This window comes from Castor canadensis, chromosome 8, assembly GCF_047511655.1.
Source record: "Castor canadensis chromosome 8, mCasCan1.hap1v2, whole genome shotgun sequence".
Taxonomy (NCBI): Eukaryota; Metazoa; Chordata; class Mammalia; order Rodentia; family Castoridae; genus Castor; species Castor canadensis.
Genome location: NC_133393.1, coordinates 53,455,907 through 53,474,466, shown reverse-complemented (window position 1 = coordinate 53,474,466; position 18,560 = coordinate 53,455,907). Strand labels below are relative to the sequence as shown.

At 37.9% G+C, this 18,560-nt stretch overlaps 1 protein-coding gene across 3 annotated transcripts in view; it reads right to left on the bottom strand.

Moving 5' to 3' along the window:
- Positions 1–18,560, bottom strand: part of Exoc2 (exocyst complex component 2) — a 210,392-nt gene that overhangs the window by 171,094 nt on the left and 20,738 nt on the right. For 2 of the 3 annotated variants that reach the window (XM_074082998.1, XM_074083000.1), the window contains exon 2: positions 683–843. In XM_074082998.1, coding sequence (XP_073939099.1) covers positions 683–800 — 118 coding nt within the window. In that variant the 5' untranslated portion in view covers positions 801–843. Of the gene's footprint in view, positions 1–682; positions 844–17,639; positions 17,793–18,560 lie in introns of all 3 variants that reach the window. The other variant, XM_074082999.1, reaches the window with a different exon arrangement.

Sequence of the window (18,560 nt, the reverse complement as noted above, 5' to 3'; positions counted from 1 at the left end):
CTATTTTTTTTTCTTTCTACCTTAGTCCTCCTCTTATGGTGATTTCAACAGTTTAAAAAAGTCTACATTCATTCTTGTATAGAGAGTACATCAACCATATTCACCTTCTTAACTTCCTTCTTTTATCCTACCTATCTCGTATGTGATCTCCCCTTAGCGTGATCTGTTTTTCACAATATTGCTTATATGTGTATTAGGTCTATATTCCACATATGAGAGAAAACATCCAGCTTTTGGCCTAGTCTGGTTATTTGGGAGCTAGGATCTCTCTCAAACTATTTGCCCAGGTTGGCCTCAAACCAAAATCATCCCAATCTCAGCCTCCCAAGTAGCCAGAATCACAGGCATGAGCCACTGGCACCCAATTCCATTTATATTTAAAAAAAAAAAAATGTTTAGGCTACATCGTTAGCAATCAATGCAGAAGACAGCAAAGTTGAGGAAATCTCAGTAGTGGGAAAGTTTCTGAAGGATTTCTTGGAACATGGTATAGACAAAATTTGGTAAAATAATGATTTTCACAGAAAAATCAGAAAACCAAGTAATCCATCTTTATCCACATCATTCTATAGAGATCACAGGGATGTTTTTCTGTCACCTTCACTGCTTAAAAAGCATGCCTCTTGCTTCAACAGCCAACTTAAAACTCCATTTGCCCCAGTGCAATAGTGCTGACCCTTACCGATGAGATCAATGGGGCCAATGCCCAGGTTCTCCCCTCGAATTGTGACCTTCGTCCATGGGATGCCTTCATTTGGAGAGATGCCTGTCACAAGGGGGGGTTGTTGGAATCGAGACATTGTGCTTTGTGCAGCAGACCAATGGACTAGTTACAGAAGCAATCTGTTCAAAGAAAGAAAAGAGGGTTAGTGCTGACTGAGATAAACACTGACTGAAAATACAAGAATGCCAGAACATCAGTATCAACATATAAAAAGTATCCATAAACATGTCATTCTGGATTTTTTAGCTGTCATTTAGCCTGCCTATCAACTAACATCTACTGACATTAAGTTCATTGAGGATACCAGTTAGTACTATGAGAAGTATATCAGAAAACTAAGCCCTTGATTCTAAGTGTTTCCAATGCAATGGCAGATAGAACCTAATTCACTAATTAGCTCCATGCCTACACTGGCTGAATTCCAAATATGTAGTTGGAACTGTTCTACTCCCAAAGCTGTTTGAGGAAGATACTTTGATCAATTATGCTCATAAAAATTAAAATACATGTATATTTCCATAGTGTGTTGAATTTCACTGTTTTATGTACTTTATTTTATATTATGTAGTATAGCAACTCATAAAAATACAAAGTGTATTCAAATCAATACATTTGATTTTTTTATAACACCTAGGACATAGAACCACAGGCAGAAGTATGAGTTTGCTAAGTAGACAGATTAGGTAAGAGCACTTTGTGAGGTCAAATGTCAGACCTATGTTAAAAGCCCAGTGTTCCAATTTACTAAATTTGTCCTAACCATCTGGGTTTTGTACCTAAGATGAAACTAATAGAACCCATTTCATAAGGTATTGCAAAGGTCACATAAGTAGCCAATAAGAAAGCATGTCCCAAGCACATGGTAGGCAACTAATAAATAATAAGGCCTCACTAATAAACCCTGTATTGTTCTTAATAGCTCAGGGCTTGATGCCTCAGACAATAGGAAGAGGCTCATAGAAAACTGCACGAACTTGCTGGTTACCTGCACCATAAAAGACTGAGGAGTCTGCTACCCTGCCCCCTGCCCTCATTCCACAGTCAGGCAGGGGAGTAGAGATTTAGTCTCTGAAGAAACCAAATAAAAAGACCAGGGCTCAGGGAGCCCCAGCACAGGACAGCTGTGGGAGGGTTAGGGCAGGCTAAAATCAGGGATTAGTGTAACACTGGGTCAAACCAAGGGAGGAACTCCCCAGTCTCCTCTCCCTCCTGTTCTCACAGCACTGCCACCAGGTATATAAGCCTTTCCCACCCAGCTACATCAGGTCCAGACAAAAGAGCCCTAGGAACAAAGACACATGTCTCCCCCAAAAACAGAAGAACTACTTGCCCTCATATCACCTAATGGATAAGCCACAAATAGGCAAACTCTGCTCACATATAAGCAAAATCAAATCAGCTGTCAGGAGTCTCATTCTCAAATATAGAAGGACAACCAAAGACTCCAATATAGTCAAGAAAAATATGCAAGGCAGAGATAGAAGACAGACAAAGAAGAACAAGATCCAGGACAAACAGATATTGCAAGTGTTATATGGACTGAATTGTGCCTTTCCCCTTCCCATTGGCAAAATTCATAGGTTGAAGTCTTAAAGTCCAGTACTTCAGAAAAGGGTTATATTTGGAGACAGAGCCTTTAAGGAGGTGATAAAAATAAAATAAATTCATCAGGGTTGGGTTGTAATCCAATCTGAATGGTGTCCTTATAAGAGGAAACTAAGACACAGACATAATTTAATTGCCTAAACCCCTTATCTGTGGTACTTTGTTATGAAGCCCTAGCAGTTGATACAGCAGCTAACAGAAAAAAAGGGGGGTAAAAACTAGAGAAGTATAAAATGTGATCACAAATTAATATCTGCTAAGAAGGAAAAGTTTTACCCTTGAAAGAAAAGGATATCATGAAAGAGAATCAATACAAAAATCAGAATTATTGAAACCTTCAAAAAATATTTTTAAAGTAAGATTTATATAGTCCTAATAATGTAGGAACTGACCATTGATTTAAGCAAAGTTGTAATAAGGTTACAATAGACAGACATGTATATGGGGGACAGGGAAAAGGAGAGAAAAGGGAGAGAAAAAGGTTGTTTTTTCTCAATGCCTAAAAATTAACTATGAAGAAATTAGATGAAGAGTCTGAAAATGCGGAGATGAATGCCAGAAGGAGGACCCAATAATGTGGGCTATGCTGTATGATCAAGTATTTGACTGCCCTTTGATGCTGGTTTCTAGGAGGGAGAATTAAAATCCTTGGAATTTTCCAAGTAAAGGAAGTATCTTTGCTATTCTTGAGTCCCTCAAACTGCTCTTGATTTTAGGTCAACAAGATGACTCTGTCCATGCCAGAACTACTATACGATCAGAGGTTGGAGTTTTGAGCCAAGTGATAGCAACCCAACCTCCTCTGGAAAAGGGTCTTGGGACTGAGTTCAACCACACGGCCAATGACTTAATCATGATTAGGCAATTTCTTAATACATATAAAATGGCTAAAAACGACAACGACAAGGCCCAGAAAGACATTATCATTCATCAAATAAACTACATGAAACAATTCCTTTCCCATGGCATCCCCTGAATCAAATACATAGTTAAAATCTTTCTGTCAGAATCAAAAGCCAGCCATTCCTCTCCATTTTGTTCTTACTTTTCCAGTTAAGACCTTCATTCTTCTCCCCCTGGATACTAGAATAGTCTTCTAACTAGTTACTCTGTCCTTTGTACAACTCCACACTCAGCAAACACTAGAATCTGTTCTACAAAATGTGCACCTAATAAACTTCATCTCTGCTTTAAAAAAAGTTTTCTGTAGCATCCACTGTTCAGTGATCTCAGTGTTCAAAAAATGCTTAGCTTTGTATTCAAATCATGTCAGGAGCTGGGAGCGTAGCTCAAGTGGTAGAGTGCTTGCCTAGGCAAATGCAAGACCCTGGGTTCAATCCCCAGGATCTAGAAAAATAAAAAAAATAAAAAAAATAAAAAACTTGTCAGAACTAGACTTTTACTACCTTTCCTACTTCATCCACATAAGCTCACTCACCTCTTTTGAATTTGCGAAGTGCTTTTATTTGTGACTTCATTTACCATCTTTCCACTAAATAACTCTCCAAGTTTATTTAATCTTTACCCAATATTTTGAGTCAAGCTTAATACAGTCCCTAATTCTTCCTTCTACTATACTTCTGCTACATAATTGTAAAACAGTCACTGTGGTAAATCTTTGCTATCATGTGTCTCCTCTTGGACAACATGTGAGGTTTATGTCATAAAGTACCCAAAATAAGCATGATATATCATATGAAAGAAGTCAAACTTTTTTGAATATTTCATGCCATCAAAGGAACATTATAACTAAAATGGGATAAAGAACAATGAGAAGTAACAGTACAAGATGGAGAACATGGGATAGGAGACAAGCAATGGGGAGAAAATTAGGATTTTGATAGACATGCAAAAAAAAATCTTGACTAAAAAAGACATACTACAGCATCAAAACAAATAAAACATTCACAATTAAACTTTACAGAAGAAATATAAAATTTGTACTTTGAAAACTACAAAACACTGCTGAAAGAAATAAAAGACCTAATAAGGGAAAGGCATGCACAGGAAGACCTAATATTGCTAAAATGTCAATAACACCTAAATTGATCGAGAGATTCAACACAATCCCTATCCAAATCCCAGCTGGCTTTTTTTCAGAAACTAATAAACTAATCCTAAGATTCTCTGGAAAGAGAGAGGAAAACTCTTGACAAAGAGAAGCAAAGTTGGAGGGCTTATATTTCCCAACTACAAAACTTATTTCAGAGCTACATATAATCAAGAAAGTAAGTGCTGACATAGGGACAGACATATAGATAAATAGGACAAAATCGAGAAAGGCCAAAAATAAACTAATCTATTTATTTTAATAAGCCAGAAAAGGAATAATTTTTTTTGAACAAATGGTGCTGGAACAACTCAATATTCACATACCAAAGAGTTCGGCTAGGGATATGGCTCAGTGGTAGAGAGCTTACCTACTAGAATGAAGGAAGGAAATCCTGGGTTCCATCCCCAGCACCACATAAAACAAACAAACAAAAAAAGATTACAGTTGAATCTCTTCCTTACACCACTCAGAAAAATTAACTGTAAATGTATTAGACTCCTAAGTGTACAAGTTAAGAAACTATGAAGCTCTTTGAAGAAAACAGGAAGAAACTTTTGCAACCTTGTGTTAGGCAAAACCTTCTCCGATACAACACCTAAAATATAAGCAACAAAGAAAAAACATTAATTGGATTTGATCAAAATTTTAAAGTTCCGTTCTTTAAAAGCCATCACCTAAAAAGTGTAAAGAAAACCTACAGGAGAAAATATCTGTGAATCATATATTATGAAATTATCCCTGTCCAAAATAACGAACTTTTAGAACTCAATAGTAAAGACAAATAGCCTCATTTGGAAGTGGGAAAGAATCTGAACAAACATTTCTCCAAAGACATAGAAATGGCAATAAGCAAATGAAAAAGATGCCAAATGCAATCAGCAATCAGATAAGAGTAAATCAAAGCCACAATGGAAGTACACGTCATACCCATTCCTAGTATGGCTGTAATCAAGCAGCACATAATAATTACTGTGTTGGCAAGAATATGGTAAAATTGGAAGTTTGCATGTTGCTGGTGGGAATGTAAAAAACGTGCAACTACATTGGAAAACACTTCTGTAATTCCTCAAAATGTTAAATATAGAGTTACCATAGGAGGCATCAATTCTACTCCTAGTACAAGAAAAACGAAAACACATGCCCACAAAAGAATTGCACATTCATAGCAGTATTAATAGCCAAAAAATGGAATCAACCCATCGACTGATAAAATGATAAATAAAATATGGCATATTCATACAATGGAACATTATTTGGCATCAAAGGAATAAATCCCAAGTACTGGGGTTACATATAGGCATATACCTTGTGCCTTGGCTTGAGTGTGGGTTTCTTTCTGTGCTGATGAAAGTCCTAAGGTCTACTGTGCAGATGGTTGCCCAAATACATGAATACACTAAAAACACATAGAACTGCACACTTCAAAAGGAGTAAAAACAGACAAGTAAAAAAATTCTTAAGGTGATGGTTAGAGAAGAATATAAAGGTTGTAATACCATTATACTTGAGAAAATTTGAAAATCACTCACTTACTAATAACAGAAAGTCAGATACCCAAAGTGCATCTAAGAGAACACCCAGTGTAACCATTCAGGACAGCTGAAACAGGATAGGTGAAACAATCATACGAGCACTATGTTAGTCTTAGGGTTGGAGGAATCAGAAGACAATACGGGCTAACAGAGCAGCTAGATAGAGGAAGGATGTCCTGGAAAAGAGGATTCCACAAAGGCAGCAAGACTATTGCAGACCTCCTTGGCTGGCCTTGAATTGCACATGCTCAGAACTCACAAGAGACTCCAGAGGGCACAGTGGAGGTCAGTGAGCAGTGAGGTCGTAGGCACCCTCCATAGGGAAGATAAGAGCTTGAAGTCTGATGCTACTAGAAGGTGGTCTCAGAAGACCCTGGTCAATAAGATCGCAGGTCCTTGCATCTCTCAAGCCATCTAGCCAGAGTCCATTGAGCCCTTGCAATGTCTTCCTTTTTTTATCAATAAAACTTGCTACTGCTTTGCTATCTGTGTCTCTGTCCAATTCTTTGCTCAAGAGACAGAGAACCTGAGATCTTGACCAGGGTCTTCTGAGACTACCCTCCAGTAACAAAACAGGTTAATAATGCCTAAAGAAAAAAGGTCAACACAGTCCACAAGAATAAAACAGAAACCAAAGTTTCTAAAATGTCTTAGTCACAAACCAGTAATAAAATTAAAATTATTAGACATGTGAAAGTGAAAAATCATGGCTATAACCAAGCACACTGCGATACTATGAAGTATACATTTGGTCTTCATCCCAGTTTCCTGATGTATGATTCCTGAAACCCCTCCAGATCCATAAAGGTGTCTTTTGCATGTTAACAAGGAGATTCATGGCAGGGAGCCCTACATATCTTCAGGATGGGTGCTGGTGACCTGTAAATACAAGGCATGATTATAGTCAGGACTTTAAACCCTACTCCAAACCTTCAACAAAAGAAGAGGGGCTGAAAGTTAAGTTGAGCTTCAGTGGTCCATGACTTAATCAATTGGACCTATGTAAGAAAGCCTTCATAGAACTCAAATAGACTGAGTTTAGAGAGCTCACGGATGACTGAACAGGAGGGCACAAGCCTGAAGAAAGAAGGAATGCTTAACACATTCCACTCCCTACACATTCACATTTCCTACACATTTATTCATCTGTATTCTTTGACAGAACCTCAATAATAAGTAGGAAAATGTGAAAAAGTGTCTCCCTGACTTCTGTGAGACAAGTTAATCGAATCCATGGGAACTGCATGGATGGCTGGTGGAAAGAAGCAGACCACAAGCTGGGGTTTGAGACTGGAATCTGATGTGTGGTGTGACTGGTTTCCCCTGGAGAATCGCCTATGTGGTACATGGGGAAAACCCACACACGTAAGTTTCACAAGTATTGTACTGAATTAGTGGTTGTGTGCAAGAAGAAAATAAGAAAATACTTATGTTTTTTTCCTATCTCTTAAAAAGCAGACAATAGAAACAAATTCCAACATGAGCCAAATATCAAAATTAGTAGCAAGAACTTGAGTCTATAATAAGTATGTCTTTAGAGGAATATATATATAATCATAATGAACAAACAGTTGACTATTCTAAGCAGAGGAATTAAAATTATTTTAAAAAGAAACAAAATGGAAAATTCTAGAACTGAAAGGCAAGTAAGTAGAAATGAAAAATACACTGGTTAGATTCAACCACAGATACAAAGTATTTAAAGAAACAGTCAGTATATATGAATATAGACCATCAGAGTTATAGAAACAGATCTGTTGCTACAGTTCCTAAAAGTGCTAAAAGAAAAAAATGTCAGAAGTAAAGGTTTAGAAAGCATTTTCAAGGGCTGAGGTATGGCTCAAATGATAGAGCACCTGCTTAGCAAGTACAAGGCTCTGAATTCAAATACCAGTACCACAAAAAAGACATAACAACAGTAACAATGAACATCTGAGGCAATGAGCATTCTTAATTTCTAACTACCATTATCCAAAGAAAGAAACCAGAGTCCTTGGAGAAATGGCTGACCCTAGGGTTCAGGAAGGGCCTATATAAGATAAGCTTGAAAAGTTTTGTTGCTCCAGTAAGTAATACTCCAGGAATCTAGAAGACAGATCAGTCAGGAATGTAGAAGCCAGACTGAAAGAGCTCCCAACTGTCCAAATTTGAGATGATTTGAGCTTTTAAAAAAGATAATGATAGCAATACATTGCAATCTATTTATTAAAATGATATATCTTATTCTTATAAGATATGTCTTGCTATAGAATGTCCACGAATACATATGGAAAAATAAAAATTATCAATGGTAAAAATACTAAAATGTGATTTTACCTAAAAATACTAAGTATGTGATTTAAGAAAATGGATATTCACAGTCTCAAAACATTTCCCTATAAGTTAACTTCAAAGGGAAAAAACAATAATTTTGTAAAGGAAGACCTGACATCACCTTAATGAAATGATCAAAAGGATCTAGCACCACTTCTATGAAGTTCCTGCAAAAATGCCCAACCCAAATCTCCTAAGAGTCATCACACATATTTATGACAGATTTTCTACAGATTTTCAAGGTTGAGAAAAAATTTTAAATAGCTGAAAGGGATGGCATCATAGCTCAAGCAGTAGAGGGCCTAGCAAGCCTGAGTTCAACCCGAAGTACCACTACCACCACCACCAAGAAAAACAACAAAAAAAAAGAGGCTAAACTGTTCTTTCTATATTAATGAACACCTAAGGAACATTACAGCCAGATTTAATATATGATCCTGGATTGATTTTAGGACAGGAAAAACTTTTTCTAATACTTGGGAAACTTCTCAAACTTTGTATACAAACTTTGGGTTAGACAGTATAGTATCAATGTTAGATTTCCTAATTTTGATAACTGTGCTGGAGTAATACATACCCTGTTCTTAAAAACTACATATTGAAGTATTTAAGACTGAGGAAGTGATATTTGCATTTTCAAATAGTATAAGAAAAAATATACAAACAAATGGACAGAATGATAAAGCAAGTGGGCAAAAGGAAATAATTGGTGGGTCTGGTTAAAGGATTTGTAGTTGTTACCAAAATAAAAAAAGTTCATAGTAGTTACTTTTAATATTCTTGAAAGTTTTCTGTAATTCTGAAGTTATCTCAAAATTAAAAGTTATCAAATATAATGCTTTGGTATTGTTTTAAAATAAATCAAAATGGAATACATTAATTCTTCTAATCAACACAGAAGGCCCATTGTTAGTCAACATCTTTACATATAACATTAGCAAAATATACAAATAAGCAATCAACAAACTGATTTTAAATAATAGACATACTAGATGGTTTGATAGTTATGTTTAGATAAAATACATTTTAGAAATAAGTATTCTTTTAATAGAACATACTAGTCTCTTTAAATAATCTTCTAGGCTGACAAAAGAGTAGAAAGCGTGAATGGTTGAAAACAACTATGAGCTGATTAACGTGAAATTGGAACTGGAAAGACATGTTTTGTGACAAAGTTCCAACAACTGCTGTATTAAACAGACATTATGTTGCTCCAAAGCTACCAGAACACTCAGGGGAAACAGACTCTAAAGAAAGACTGAATAATTAATCTGCAGCATTGATACCTACAAACCAAGTCATGACAAAGGCAAATGCCTACTTGACTGGCGAGGAAAACTAGGCTCTCAGTAAGTAGTGATTTAATGATCTTCTTGGCTGTTAAGCGGTGACCTCAGTATTACAACGCAAGTTGGATAAACACGTAGCTTTACTGTTTTACTTTCAGAATCTGGTCTAGTCCACATAAAGAACAAAATCTGTAAGTATTCTGCTCTCCAAAAATAGTACTATGACATCTCAATTTAAAAAAGTAATTACCACTGATATGGACATTATAGAAAAAAAATGGATTGTCCGCAATTCTTGAAAATGCTGGTTCTGATCAGCAAGAAGAGACATGCCAGTATTCACAGACTCAGAGCCAATCAAGACTTGATCCAATTGCTACCTGATCCTTAGTATCCTGAGTCATGCAGCATAAGATCGCTCATTCTTTTATACTACCTTTATCCTATAAGGTCAGTTGTGTGTGTGACAACCCAGATTCTAAGAACCTTGGTAGTTTTTCAGGTGAATGAGGTTCTGGCTCCTGGTGTGAAATAGAATTGAAATTACAACTCTTCTGATCTTAAGGCAAAACCAAAAAACTAGCAGGGGGCATTTCCAATTCACTCTCAGTATTCCAAATCCATTTTGCAGTCATTTATAGAGGTCAGGATCTTAACTGTTACCCTCAAAGATTGTCTAAGTAAAATAAGGAAATGTCTTGCTATAAAAGACAGAGAAAGAAGAAAGAAAAAGAAAAAAAGGCCAGGCACACAGGTTCACACCTGTAATCCCAGGTACACAGAAGGTACAGATTGGAAGGATCATCACAATTTCAAGCCACCCAGGCAAAAGCTTAGTAGAACATACTATAACCACAGTTATTTGTGTAGGAGGCCCTAGGTAGGAGGATCTCCGTCTGAGGCCAACCCCAGACAAAAATGCAACACCATACCTGAAAAATAACTAAAGCAGAACAGCTTTAAGTAAGCTCCTGGCCCTGAGTTCCCCCAGTACTGCCAAAAATAATGATAATTATAATAATCAATCATAAAGATAATGTCTAGGCCACTACAGAGTCATAAAGTCAAAAAGCCTGTAAGAAACCTCTTGGAATTGCTTTAAGTGGGGTGGAGAGGCGATTGGGGTAATACAAATAAAGTACAGTTTTTTTTAATTTTTATTGTTTTATTATTCATATGTGCATACAATGCTTGGGTCATTTCTCCCCCCTGCCTCCACCCCCCTACCTTACCACCCACTCTGCCCCCTCCCTCTCCCCCCCATCCCCTCAATACCCGGCAGAAACTATTTTGCCCTTATCTCTAATTTTGTTGAAGAGAGAGTATAAGCAATAATAGGAAGGAACAAGGGTTTTTGCTGGTTGAGCTAAGGATAGCTATACAGGGAGTTGATTCACATTAATTTCCTGTGCGTGTGTGTTACCTTCTAGGTTAATTCTTTTTGATCTAACCTTTTCTCTAGTTCCTGGTCCCCTTCTCCTATCGGCCTCAGTTGCTTATAAGGTATCTACTTTAGTTTCTCTGTGTTGAGGGCAACAAATGCTAGCTATTTTTTAGGTGTCTTACCTATTCTCACCCCTCCCTTGTGTGTTCTCGCTTTTATCATGTGCTCAAAGTCCAATCCCCTTGTTGTGTTTGCCCTTGATCTAATGTCCACATATGAGGGAGAACATACGATTTTTGGTCTTTTGGGCCAGGCTAACCTCACTCAGAATGATGTTCTCCAATTCCATCCATTTACCAGCGAATGATAACATTTCGTTCTTCTTCATGGCTGCATAAAATTCCATTGTGTGTAGATACCACATTTTCTTGATCCATTCGTCAGTAGTGGGGCATCTTGGCTATTTCCATAACTTGGCTATTGTGAATAGTGCCGCAATAAACATGGGTGTGCAGGTGCCTCTGGAGTAACCTGTGTCACAGTCTTTTGGGTATATCCCCAAGAGTGGTATTGCTGGATCAAATGGTAGATCAATGTTTAGCTTTTTAAGTAGCCTCCAAATTTTTTTCCAGAGTGGTTGTACTAGTTTACATTCCCACCAGCAGTGTAAGAGGGCTCCTTTTTCCCCACATCCTCGCCAACACCTGTTGTTGGTGGTGTTGCTAATGATGGCTATTCTAACAGGGGTGAGGTGGAATCCTAGTGTGGTTTTAATTTGCATTTCCTTTATTACTAGAGATGGTGAGCATTTTTTCATGTGTTTTTTGGCCATTTGAATTTCTTCTTTGGAGAATGTTCTGTTTAGTTCACTTGCCCATTTCTTTATTGGTTCATTAGTTTTGAGAGAATTTAGTTTTTTAAGTTCCCTATATATTCTGGTTATCAGTCCTTTGTCTGATGTGTAGCTGGCAAATATTTTCTCCCACTTTGTGGGTGTTCTCTTCAGTTTAGAAACCATTTCTTTTGATGAACAGAAGCTTTTTAGTTTTATGAGGTCCCATTTATCTATGCTATCTCTTAGTTGCTGTGCTGCTGAGGTTTCGTTGAGAAAGTTCTTACCTATACCTACTAACTCCAGAGTATTTCCTACTCTTTCCTGTATCAACTTTAGAGTTTGTGGTCTGATATTAAGATCCTTGATCCATTTTGAGTTAATATTGGTATAGGGTGACATACATGGATCTAGTTTCAGTTTTTTGCAGACTGCTAACCAGTTTTCCCAGCAGTTTTTGTTGAAGAGGCTGCTTTTTCTCCATCATATATTTTTAGCACCTTTGTCAAAGATAAGTTGGTTATAGTTGTGTGACTTCATATCTGGGTCCTCTTTCTGATCCACTGGTCTTCATGTCTGTTTTTGTGCCAGTACCATGCTGTTTTTATTGTTATTGCTTTGTAATATAGTTTGAAGTCAGGTATCGTGATACCTCCAGCATTGTTCTTTTGACTGAGTATTGCCTTGGCTATTCGTGGCCTCTTGTGTTTCCATATAAATTTAACGGTAGATTTTTCAATCTCTTTAATGAATGTCATTGGAATTTTGATGGGAATTGCATTAAACATGTAGATTACTTTTGGGAGTATAGACATTTTTACTACGTTGATTCTACCAATCCATGAGCATTGGAGATCTCTCCACTTTCTATAGTCTTCCTCAATCTCTTCAGAACTTTATTGTTTTCCTTGTAGAGGTCGTTCACATCTTTTGTTAGGTTTACACCTAGGTATTTGATTTTTTTTTTTTTGAGGCTATTTTAAATGGAATTGTTTTCATACATTCTTTTTCAGTTTGTTCATTATTAGTGTATAGAAATGCTAATGATTTTTCTATGTTGATTTTATATCCTGCTACCTTGCTGTAGCTATTGATGATGTCTAGAAGCTTCTGAGTAGTTTTTTGGGTCCTTAAGGTATAGGATCATGTCATCTGCAAATAGGGATATGTTGACAGTTTCTTTACCTATTTGTATTCCTTTTATTCCTTCTTCTTGCCTAATTTCTCTGGCTAGGAATTCCAGTATTATGTTGAATAGGAGTGGAGATAGTGGGCATCCTTGTCTGGTTCCTGATTTTAGAGGGAATGGTTTCAGTTTTTCTCCGTTAAGTATAATGCTGGCTGTAGATATGTCATATATAGCTTTTACAATGTTGAGATACTTTCCTTCTATTCTAGTTTCTTAGAGTTTTTATCATGAAATGGTATAATGTACAGTTTAAGTCTAACTGGAATTGTCACTATGAATCCTCCCATATTAGTATAATGAATATATCCTAATAAAAATTTTTAAATGCTAATTTCAAATATCAGAATATAAATATACATATCCATTTTTAAAAGTCAAAAAAGAAGTCTGATCTCTTTTGAAAAAAAATAAAGTCTGATCTCTTTTGAAGAGTACAGGTTTGTTAAAGATATAGAAATCAGAGGCAGCTGAAAACCCACCAGACATTACATCAGCTCATATGCACAAGCAATATGGCATTTCCTCACCACAAACCATTACTAATAGACACCCAAACAAGGACAAATCATAACTTCAGGAAGGCCAGTAAGCTAGTTAACTTAGAATCTCTGCTTTTTACACTGTAGTATCCACAGCAGTTGAAGAGTCCCAGCCACATAGTAAGTCCTCAAAAATTATTTGTGTAATGAATAATAGAGATTTCTCAACCTATTTCAAATTAAAAACATAGGTAGAGCGGTGAGCATGGCTCAAGTGACAGGGCTCCTGCCTAGCAAGCCTGGAGCCCTGAGTTCAAATCCTGTTTCCACCAAAAAAGAAAAACAGGGCAAGGGGACTGACTCATTAACCAATGTGCAGTTCTAAAACTGGATGCACCTTGACCTTTCACAAACTAAAAAAGCCATAACATCAATCATTTTTAAATTTCTCCACTTATTATAATTTTTTACTCAATCATTAGAACTATTTGAATTTTTAAGCCTTATTTAGATGACCTATTGATTTTTCTACAATACCAACATATCTCTACAAGGCAGTAAATAACTTAGGTAAAGGAATAAATTATCCTTCTCATTTCCAAAGTTACATTGCAAAGACTAGGCTATAAACTTCTGACAGACACTTTCTATTAATGACTTACTAAAAATAAACCATAATAATTCACCATAGATGAAACCTCACAAACTATAAAATTTTTCATTTCCACTGGTTCTATTAAAACCATAAATAAGAAAAACCAGAGAGCAACAGAGTAGGGAACAAGAGAGGAGAGATGAAACAAATTCTTTTTTTTTTTTATTTCCTTTATTCATATGTGCATACAATGATTCCCCCGCCCCCTCCCTTTCTCCCCAACCCCTCCCTCTCGCCCCCACCCTCTTGCTTCCAAGCAGATACTGTTTTGCCCTTATCTCTAATTTTGTTCGAAAGTAAAACAATAATAAGGAGGACCAGGGGTTTTTGCTAGGTGAGGTAAAGATAGCTATATAGGGAGATTCCTAGTTTTGCTTCCACGTACATATGTGCTACTTTCTGAATTGATTATTCTCGAACTAACCTTTTCTCTAGTTCCTAGTCCCTTTGTCCTATTAGCCTCTGTTGCTTTGAAGTTTCTGCATTAGTTCCTTTGCATTGAAGACATCAAATGCTATCTTTTTTTTTTTTTTTTTGGGTTACCTATCCTCATACCTCCCTTGTGTGCACTCGCCATATCATGTAATCAAAGTCCTATCCCCTTGTTGTGCTTGCCCTTGATCTAAAGTCCGCATATGAGGGAAAACATACGATTTTTGGTCTTCTGGGCCTGGCTAACCTCCCTCAGGATGATGTTCTCCAGTTCCATCCATTTGCTTGCGAATGATAAGATTTCATTCTTCTTCATGGCTGCATAAAATTCCATTGTGTATAAATACCACATTTTCTTAATCCATTCATCAGTAGTGGGGCATCTTGGCTGTTTCCATAACTTGGCTATTGTGAATAGTGCTACAATAAACATGGGTGTACATGTACCTCTGGAGTAATCTGTGTCCCATTCCTTTGGGTATATCCCGAAGAGTGGTATTGCTGGATCAAATGGCAGGTCTATGTTTAAATTTTTAAGAAGCCGCCAAATTTTTTTCCAGAGTTGTTGTACTAGTTTGCATTCCCACCAGCAGTGTATAAGGGTTCTTTTTTCTCCACATCCTCACCAACACCTGTTGTTGTTGGTGTTTCTAATGATAATTATTCTAACAGGAGTGAAGTGGAATCTTAGTGTAGTTTTTGATTTGCATTTCCTTTATGGCTAAAGATGGTGAGCCTTTTTTCGTGTGTTTTTTGGACACCTGAATTTCTTCTTTTGAGAAAGTTCTGTTAAGTTCACTTGCCCATTTCTTTATTGGTTCCTTAATTTTGGGAGAGTTTAGTTTTTTGAGTTCCCTGTATACTCTGGTTATCAGCCCCTTGTCTGATGTGTAGCTGGCAAATATTTTCACCCACTCAGTGGGTGGTCTCTTCAGTGTAGAGACTATTTCTTTTGTCAAGCAGAAGCTTTTTAGTTTTATAAGGTCCCATTTGTTTATGCTTTCTCTTAGTTGCTGAGCTGCTGGGGTTCCACTAAGGAAATCAACAGAGTAGGGAACAAGAGAGGAGAGATGAAACAAATTCTTAAAGAGACATTTGAGGGCTGGAGGTGTGGCTCAAGTGGCTAAATCAAAGGAAAAAACTAGAAGAGATGCCTTACATCTTAGAATTTTCTCACTGTGTTAAGGCATTTGTTTTCTACTTTTATTTTACATTTAAAGTCTACAAAACTCCTGATCAAGGCAAGACTTCTTAAATGTCCCCCAAAAATAGCTTAAAAAGAACTTCACAAATAGCCTTAAAAACACTCACAAAATATTCTGACACTTATATGTTGCAGAACTTAGAAAGTAAATAGTTTCACAGAGCTTAAACTGTAACTTTGAAGTATTTATCTATTTATAATTTTAAGACTACTGTTGAGATACTTTTGAAAACTGTCTAATCTCTCTGCATTGTAACACTGATAGCATTAAATCAGAATTTATTCAAACTGAGAGAGACCTTAATGAACCTGGGTCCATTGTTTCTGTATTCCTTCTGTAACACCACAGATGGAATTTAGGAATCAGCAAAACAACTTAACAAATTTAACTGTTTTTTCACCAAAACTAATAGGGATTATTAATTACTAATTAAAATATACTCATGGGAATTTACTGTGTACATAAAAATACAAGTAGCCAAGTTCACTAAGGGTCTTACTATAGAAAACATTTAAAAAAAAAAAAAACTTAAAATTTAACCTCCATATGACTGTTCACCACTGTACCACCCCTTTAAAAAAAACCTCTACTCCTATTTCTCAAAATAATGAAGCATTAACAAATATTTTCTAAAAGGAGTAATGGAATACTATTGCAGTCAGGGGGGAGGAATGGTGACTTAAGTTTACCCAAAAATTACTCAAGTAACATGTTGATCCACATAAACTTAACTATTTCTGTGATTCCTAAGTGAATACAATACATATATAAAATGAACCTAATAAATAGCCAAGTCAGCTGGATGCCAGTGTCTCACTCTTGTATTCCTAGCTCATCAGGAGGCAGAGATAGGCTTCCCACAATAGCAAGTGGAGGTGGCTTTGAAGTTTATAATTGTACAGTACATACAATTATGCAGTCATAATACTGCACTGCACATTACTCTCAATTGTGAATGGCACCATGTTTGCTGTTTGTGTACATAAATTCTGACAAATTTTAACTGACAGATTTGTGTATACTTTATGGTATTAAATGATAAAACAGGCTATTTGTGACACATATTTTTCTTAAAATTTTTTTTGGAGAGTGACAGTAATGGGGGTTGAAACTAGAGCCTCTTGCCTGTCAGACAGGCACCTATCCCTTGAACCACACCCCCAGCCCTTTTTGCTCTGGTTACTTTTCAGATAGGGTCTGCCTTTTTTTTGCCCAGGGCTAGCCTCAGACCAGGATCCTCTTGCCTATGCCTACTAATTAGCTGGGGTAACAGGCAAGAGCCACCACACCCAGCTTTTTGGTTGAGACAAGGTTTTGCTAACTTTTTGCCCAGGCTACCCTGGAACCCTGTCTGCCTACCAAGTAGGTGGGATTACAGGTGTCAGCTACCATGTCTGGGTTAATTGTTTTTAATCTTTCTAGACTATGAGGTTCTTCTGTGAAGTTTTTTCACAAATCTTTTTGTGAAAGATTTTCACAAATCTCCACACACAAAAAAGCTGAATTTAAGTGGACCTACATAGTTCAAACCTGAGCTATGTATGGATATATCCTTTGACAAAACGCAATTTAACAAAGGACATGTGATGAACACTAATGCAAAATTTATATCTTATGTCTCAGATACATCAAGGTCTCTAAATTAAGAAATGTCTCAGAAAACATTAGTATTTATTTAAAAGGTAGAAATTTCTCATTCTTTGCAGTGTTTTATAAGAAAATGATACATTCATTTCAGAATTCAAAGTTCACAATCCTCTTAAAAAATGTTAACTAAGAGTATCATTTTAACTGTCAAAGCAATAAGCGAAAAGATGAACTGTCAAGAATTTCTGCAATGGTGTAATACGAACTTTACAAAGGAAAGTCTCAACAAAATGCCCTACAGGGCCCAGTGAGGGTGCAGAATCAGTTTTGGAAAGACCCTACGCCTTCTTGGCCGGTTACCTTCCATGCGGCAGGAATGAAGTACTACAGAGACACGTCCAGGTGAAGCGGGATGTCGCTGAGGATGCTGCACGCGGCCGCCATGGGGTTTACTTGCTGTCCCTCCAAAACCTGTAGCAGCTTCCTGTTGTCCACGAGCACATGCGTGCGGCACTGGAGGGGACGAGAGGGGGAATGCGTGGGGCTCCAAAGGGCTCCCGAGATTCCTGAAAGACCCTGTGACCCGACACCCACGGGTGTCGTGCTCAGGTGGCCGCGCGGGCGGCTGCTGCTCGCCATCACATCCGCTATGCTCCGAAGGGTCAGCAGGGTCGGCAGGCGCAGAGCTTCCAGAAGGGAAGCATGCACTGGCGGGTCGTACACCCACCGCCCCGCGGGGGTGACCGACAGACGATGCCAGCTGCACGGCCACCGACTGGCGGCGCACCGCTTGGTCAGTGGCGGCCCTGGACAGGCGCGCGGCATTCAGCTCCAGGCAGATGTCAATGAGCGCCTCTGGACCGCCTTCCGAGCGGAACTGCTAGTAGGCTCCCCACCTCACCTCACACCACACCACAGCCAGGCCTCATAGGCACAGCTTGTCCCGGCACGCGCTGAGCCCGGAAACCTCCTCCGGCCTCGCCACAGTGCCGCTGACTTGGATAAGCAGCTCCAGAGAGCCCTGGCGGGTGTTCTTGGCACGGAACGTCACGGAGCCAAAGTCAATGCGCGCCTCCTTCCGGTCCGCGGTGCCACGCCCTCGCCTTCCCCCGCCCGCAGCAGAACCTGGTTCCGGGAGGTTCCTCCTGCCCGCAGCCCCCTTCCTCACCTGTCCTCCACTGCCTCCCTTACAGAAATTTCCATTTTCAACTCTGGTTACAAAATGGACAGCATTCCACTGAAGAAGATTCTGAATATTCTACACAATATGAAGATAACTAA